Here is a 7,500-nt window from a genome sequence, read left to right on the forward strand (position 1 = left end):
ACATGCAGTATGTACTGTAATATGGTATTTTTACCTGCTGAGATGTCACAAAAAGATCCCAAAATGTATATTAAAAAGTGCTTGCCTGTGATCTGTCTGTGCAACACACCCACACAAGCTGTGAGTCAAGCCATAGACCGCACTTCTGAGACTCATGTACTCATCAATCATTTGAACACTAATTTATGTCACTGATCCTGCACCGTTCATACTTGATCTGAACCACACTATTTGCAAGTGCACTGTGACTACCTCTTTAGGCGAGCTCAGTCTCCTTGCTTGATGCGCACCAGGGTTTAGTTGATGGCATGACAAATGAATTGCACTTTCAGAACAATTGCACCAGAGTTGGTTTTAACCAAAACAAAACTGACAAGTGTGATCACAGCCTTACAGTATCGTCTTTTCTATACACTCAGGCTGAAGAGATTGTTCGTAGGGAGTTGGAGAAGAAGGAGACTCCGAGTCTGTACTGCCTACTCGGGGACATCTTAAGAGATCATCAGTATTATAACCGGGCTTGGGAGCTATCAGGCCATCGCAGTGCCAGAGCCATGCGCTCCAAAGCCCTGCTACATCTGCATAACAAGGAGTTCCAGCAGTGTGTTGACTGCTTTGAACAGTCACTTAAAATCAACGTTCTGCAGGTACAAGTTATTCTGTACAATATATTGCTGGTATGTTTTGGTTCACTTGGAATGTCACCATAAAGTTGTTGACGTAGAACATTTACTGTGCCAGTGAATGTAACCATAAATGTAAGCACTAAATACAAATGTGACTGAATGCATATGTGCCTGCGTGTGTGTGTGTAGCTTGGTGTGTGGTTTTCCCTCGGTTGTGCCTACTTGGCCTTGGAGGGCTACGAGGGAGCGGCCAAGGCTTTCCAAAGATGTGTGGGACTGGAGCCAGATGTGAGTACCAAGATAAACATACTGATGAAACATTACAGCAGTAGTCCAAAAAAAAATAAAAATGACAAACTCATAAATCTCTGGCTCTATAGCACATTTCTTTTCAATCCCTCATATATTTCTCTCACTCACATACACACACTGGCTCTCATGTCTAGACTTTAGAAAAATAATGTGATCCCATTTGAATAACACCTATAAATATTTTTGAGTGCTACATTGTACCAATATAAGAATTCACAAGAGTTCTAAATTATAACTTGCCAACAAAACCCATTGCTGCTTTTTCCTGTTGAATGTCAAATGCCTTTGGTAGCAGCTATTCACTTCTTATTTACATACAATGTAATGAAGACTTACCAGTACGCTAGTATTGGAAATAACATATACAATAATCGGTATTCATCAAACAACATATGCTGGACTGGCATTTACAAATCATCATTTAGCATGTTTCTCTTTCTGACTCTAAAGCCAACTTTGACTCATTGAGATTACTTTTATCAATATTGTTTAAAGAAAGTGAATTCATAGATGTTTTTCTTAATACATATTATATGTTTGAAGATACACTGGGAGGAAAAAGTATATGAACCCTTTGGAATTTCTTAAATTTCTCCATAAATTTATCATCAAATGTAGGCTGATCACCAAACTCACAAGAACAAACAGAGTTTGCTAAAACAAATACCACACAAACAATAGTTTTCATATTTTTATTGAAAATAACGTAAACATTCAGAGGGCAGGGAGGAAAATGTAATTTAACCCTTTAAATTTAATAATTGACTAGGGCTGAATAATTTGTCAAAATAATCTAATTGTGATTTTTGTATTTATTTATTTATTACCAATATTGCAATTGCGATTTAGCATGCAATTTTTTGGGGGAAGTTTATCTTAGCATTATTCATTAAACACAAGAAATAAATCATTCTATAGTATGACCAACATGACATTGGATACAATCATTCGATCAGGTCTTAATGTTATGATGACTTAATATGAATAACGTATTTATTTTAATATTAATATTCTACTGTGACCTTCAGTCACAGTAGAATATTAACTGATTTAACTTCAAGCCTTGTAAACATTGTGATGTTCTTGACAGTAGCACTGCTGTCTGTGTCAGCCAAGGATGAAAAGTGGAGTGTGACACAAATGGTGCTTTTCATCACCAAAATGTGAGAATTAAAGCAGTCCAAATGGTAAACTATATACAATTTTGATTAATGTTCTTATCAATTACAAAAGCGTTGAGATAATTCACTTGTTAGATAATAGCCCTCAAGAAGGACTTAAAGGACTTTACCTAGCTCAGGATATCATTTTCTCAAATTCATACTTTTTAGTTGATAAACATAGAGCAATATTCAAAATCTTGCTGGTAAATATTATTGACTGGACAGAAGGATCATATCACGACAGTTATGTACAGTAACTAGTAACTTAAACTGTCAGATAATTGTAACAGATTTCAAAAGCAGCACAAAGTACCCAAAATGACAGCTTTTGTCAAAATTTAACTACAGTACAATACTTGAGTCCCGTGACTGAATTTGCCTCGAGCCCCCAAATGACTTGCTACCCCACTGTGCCCAGCCAGCGACAGCCAGCCCACAAAACCAAACTGTGACAGCTTGGCGGTGGATCACTTGGCTTGTGCGTTGAACGAGAAGGCAGCTAGCAAGCTGCGGAATGGATGCAGGATCATTCAAACTACCTCACGGTTATATGCTTCAATTCGGTGCTGAGCGGGGGCCTAGCTGCTGCAGGCTGCAGATAGACAGGCTCCCCCAGCCTGCGGTCTTCTCTTTACTGAATGATTGCGACAAGGTCGTGGCTGCTTGGCTACCCTGTGAGCCTGTCTCACTCCCCGCTCGGAGGATAAACTCAACTGAACTACCACTAAGTAGCGGCAAGAGGGAACTCAAAGATAACCATACAGTTACAACCCCAATTCCAATGAAGTTGGGCCGTTGCGTTAAACAAAAATAAAAACAGAATACAGTGATTTGCAAATCATGTTCAACCTATATTTAATTGAATACACTACAAAGACAAGATATTTAATGTTCAAACTGATTTTTAGCAAATAATCATTAACTTAGAATATTATGGCTGCAACACGTTCCAAAAAAAGCTGGGACAGGGTCATGTTTACCACTGTGTTACATCACCTTTTCTTGTAACAACATTCATTAAACATTTGGGAACTGAGGACACTAATTGTTGAAGCTTTGTAGGTGGAATTCTGTCCCATTCTTGCGTGATGTACAGCTTCAGCTGTTCAACAGTCCGGGATCTCCATTATCTTATTTTACGTTTCATAATGCGCCACACATTTTCAATGGTCTGGACTGCAGGCAGGCCAGTCTTTTACTATGAAGCCACGCTGTTGTAACATGTGGAGAATGTGGTTTAGCATTGTCTTGCTGAAATAAGCAGGGGCGTCCATGAAAAAGACGTCGTTTGGATGGCAGCATATGTTTGTCCAAAACCTGTATGTACCTTTTAGCATTATTGGTGCACTAACACAACCCCATACCATCACAGATGCTGGCTTTTGAACTTTGGGTCCATAACAGTGGACAGTCCATGATTCTTTTCTTCTTTGGCCCGGAGGACACGACGTGCACAATTTCCCAAAACAATTTGAAATGTGGACTCGTCGGACCACAGAACATCAGAACAACTTTGCATCAGTCCATCTTAGAGGAGCTCGGGCCCAGAGAAGCCGGCGGCGTTTCTGGGTGTTGTTGATATATGGCTTTTGCTTTGCATAGTAGAGTTTCAAGTTGCACTTACGGATGTAACGCCAATCTGTATTTACTAACATTGGTTTTCTGAAGTGTTCCTGAGCCCATGTAGTGATATCCTTTACATATTGATGTCGGTTTTTGATGCAGCGCCCAATCATGGCACTCACCTGTTCCCAATTAGCCTATTCACCTGTGGGATGTTCCAAACAGGTATTTGATGAGCATTCCTCAACTTTCTCAGTCTTTTTTGCCACCTGTCCCAGCTTTTTTGGAACGTGTTGCAGCCATAAAATTCTAAGTTAATGATTATTTGCTAAAAACAATAAAGTTTATCAGTTTGAACATTAAATATCTTGTCTTTGTAGTGTATTCAATTAAATATAGGGTGAACGTGATTTACAAATCATTGTATTCTGTTTTTATTTATGTCACAATGTCATTGGAATTGGGATATATCACGTCAGTTTTTATTTTTTAAGGCATAGATCATTCATTGGAATTGTTGGTTGTACAAACCATATGGTACACGTTTTCTCTATCTGCCGCGCTCGCTCGCATGTCACGTGTTTTTTTTTAAACTAATAACATTCCATTACGTTGCAATGTTGGTTTGAATTCGATTGATCGTTCAGCCCTATGGTTCAACCTCTTTTGGCAGCAATAACTTCAACCAAATGGTTCCTTGTAGGTGCAGATCAGATGTGCACAATGATCGGAATTTTGGACCATTCCTCTTGATAAAACTTTTGCAATTCAGGTTTCCTGGGATGTCCGGTGTGAATAGCTCTTGACGTCATGCCACAGCATCTCAATCGGTCAAAAGTCAGGACTTTGATTGGGCTACTCCAGAACACATATTTTGTTCTTGTGAAGCTAATCTGTTGTTGATTTGCTTCTGATTTTATTTTTTTTTTTATCATTGTCCTGTTACAACACCCACCTTATTTTGAGTTTATACTGTTGGACAGATGGCCTCAAGGTCTTGCAAAATATCTTGATAAACTTGTGAATTCATGTTTCCATTGATGATAGTAAGCTGCCTAGTAGGCATGGAATGTTTCACAAAATCCACGATTTGGTTCGTATCTCAGTTTTGTGGTGACAATCTTCTGTTCAGTTCGGGATACATTGACTCATAAGACAATTAATTAATGTATGTCTTGTATATTTTGTATTATAATTATTTTTATTAATCAGAAATATCTTTGTTCATGTATCTATGCCAGCGGAACTTAGTGACAGGCAGAACAATTAAATGCTCTTCCATTGGATGGCAAAAGCTACAATAAAGATGTGTATCCACCTGTTGCTATTCAAACTGTATAAAAGAATGTTGGCTTCCTACAAATATATCCGCTTTGTGTTCAACTAAACAAGCCCAGATTTCACTGAGTAAAGTACATTTGTGACTAAACTAGACAAGATTTCATTATTCATTCAGTCTATGGTATTTTTGTTTGGTGGTTAAGCGTGTAGCTATCCAGCGCAATTGCAAGTTACTTTGTAATACTTGGCCCATTTTACCATTCCAGCATGCAGTTAGCCAGAAAGCGCAAAATGCATCTTCCCTGAAGTGTTGTTTTGTGTTATTCTGGGTAAAGTGTCTCTGTTATGTGGACCCACACACGACACATGGAGCGAATTAGATGCCCCCCAGCCGGTCCCCAGCAGCATGTTATTCAGCCTCTGGTTCACTCTCCAGACTTTTGACCATATCCTGTACAAACGTGTTCGAGTGACAGCTGAAATTTTGCGTGCATGTTTTTAGGGTATTTTGCCGACACGTCCAGAGCGTCTGACAGCTGTGTCTCTATTTTTTTATATTATTTTATTATTATTATTTTGGAACCTCATTTCATATACTTGGTTATTTATTATTATTTTATATACATTCGAATTTGGCAGGATTAACAACACTTCTCTGTGGCGTGTCAATTTTATAAGACATTTTTATGTTCACTTTACAGGGACATTAAATGACAACTTACTTCTAGTTAAAACATTTGCATTAAGCAAGATGGAATTCACAGGTACCAGTTAATTAATGGAATTGGCCATAGTGTCCCAATACTTTTGGAGTGAAGTGTACATCACATTCTGGTATGACACAAGTGTATGTGTCGGAATCAGTTTGAAGTTATCCGTTCCTGGCAACGTGTGCTTTTCTTGTGGATGAACAACAAACACATCTTTTCCAACTGTGAGAAAAAAAACTGTGCTTCAGCATTGTATGTAGAACTTCCACTTTATCCTCCTACTTTATCCGTTCCTGCTATTTTTTGTGCGTCTCAGACGCAGGACGCACATCAAATGAGATCCCTGCAATTACACACCACTACAAACAACAAGCACATCCAAATCTGAGCCCATGGTCCTCAGTCGGAAAAAGGGTGGGGTGCCCTCTCCAGGTTGGGGATGAGAGCCTGCCCAAAGTGGAGGAGTTCAAGTATCTTGGGGTCTTGTTCACGAGTGAGGGAAGAATGGAACGGGAGATCGACAGGCGGATCGGTGTAGCGTCTGCAGTGATGCGGACTTTGTATTGGTCTGTTGTGGTAAAGGAGCTAAGCCTCAATTTACCGGTCAATCTACGTTCCTACCATCACCTATGGTCACGAGCTGTGGGTCGTGACCGAAACAACAAGATCCTGGATACAAGCGGCCGAATAGAGTTTCCTTCCCAGGGTGTCAGGGCTCTCCCTTAGAGATAGGGTGAGAAGCTCGGTCATCCGGGAGGATATCAGAGTAGAGCCGCTGCTCCTCCGCATTGAGAGGAGCCAGATGAGGTGGCTGGGGCATCTGATTCGGATGCCTCCTGGACGCCTCCCAGGTGAAGTATTCTGGGCACGTCCCACCGGGAGGAGACCCTGGGGACGACTCAGGACACGCTGGAGAGACTACGTCTTTCGGCTGGCCTGGGAATGCCTCGGGATCCCCCCGGAAGAGCTGGATGAAGTGGCTGGGGAGAGGGAACTTTGGGCGTCCCTGCTAAAGCTACTACTACGACCCGACCCGACCTCGGATAAGCGGTAGAAAATGGATGGATGGATGGATGGATGGTACAGATTTGGACTCAACCGACCACTCACGATAAAGCTTATTTATTATGTAATCGTGTCAGTGACAGGATAAAAATGGCTTATGCACATCAGGTCACGGACGGAGTTTTTTTTTTTTTTTTTTTTTTACCAGCAGTGGAAAAGTTGGGGGGGTGTAAAAAAACAAAACAAAACTCCATGGCAGGTAACAAGCAACACAACTCTTAATCATTTGCACAATTGTCATTGTATCAGCATTACCGCATTACTGGTATCCTTTCATTGCTCAATGACTCGTACTGTGTTTTTTTTGTTTCAAAGGTATTTTTTGTCACAGTGGCTGTCGTCGTACTAGAGCGGCTCCAACTACCGAAGACAAATTCCTTGTGTATTTTTGACATACTTGGCAAAGGAAGATGATTATGATTACATATGGAGTGTGGTCAATACTACTTTTGTCATTGCTATATGTGGCTAATATGAACAATATAAAAGATTCAAGATGTTTATTGTCATATGCACGGTAAAAACACAGCAATGAAATTCTTGCTTTGCTAGTCTCTTTGCACTTAGATAATTTTAATATAAAAATTAAATAAGAACAATATGATATATAATATCATATATTGCAAAACAAAATCAGGAAGTTATATATAAAGTATCAAAAAGTAAACGGTTGTTGTCAGTCGGTTCCACTTGTTAATCTTAATTGCTGCGATTCTAAGCTGTCGATGAGCTTCAGGTTTGTTTGATATGCGGTAACAGCTCTTTGGATCAATTGTATCA

General features: G+C 39.7%; 1 protein-coding gene across 1 annotated transcript in view; it reads left to right on the forward strand.

Annotated features, from left to right (window-relative positions):
- ttc27 (tetratricopeptide repeat domain 27) overlaps window positions 1-7,500 on the forward strand; it is a 149,632-nt gene that overhangs the window by 114,156 nt on the left and 27,976 nt on the right. Inside the window, 2 exon segments of the mRNA XM_061788963.1 lie at window positions 420-647; window positions 816-914. Of these exon segments, the coding sequence (XP_061644947.1) occupies window positions 420-647; window positions 816-914 (327 nt within the window).

Source organism: Phyllopteryx taeniolatus, chromosome 11 (assembly GCF_024500385.1).
Source record: "Phyllopteryx taeniolatus isolate TA_2022b chromosome 11, UOR_Ptae_1.2, whole genome shotgun sequence".
Lineage (NCBI taxonomy): Eukaryota > Metazoa > Chordata > Actinopteri > Syngnathiformes > Syngnathidae > Phyllopteryx > Phyllopteryx taeniolatus.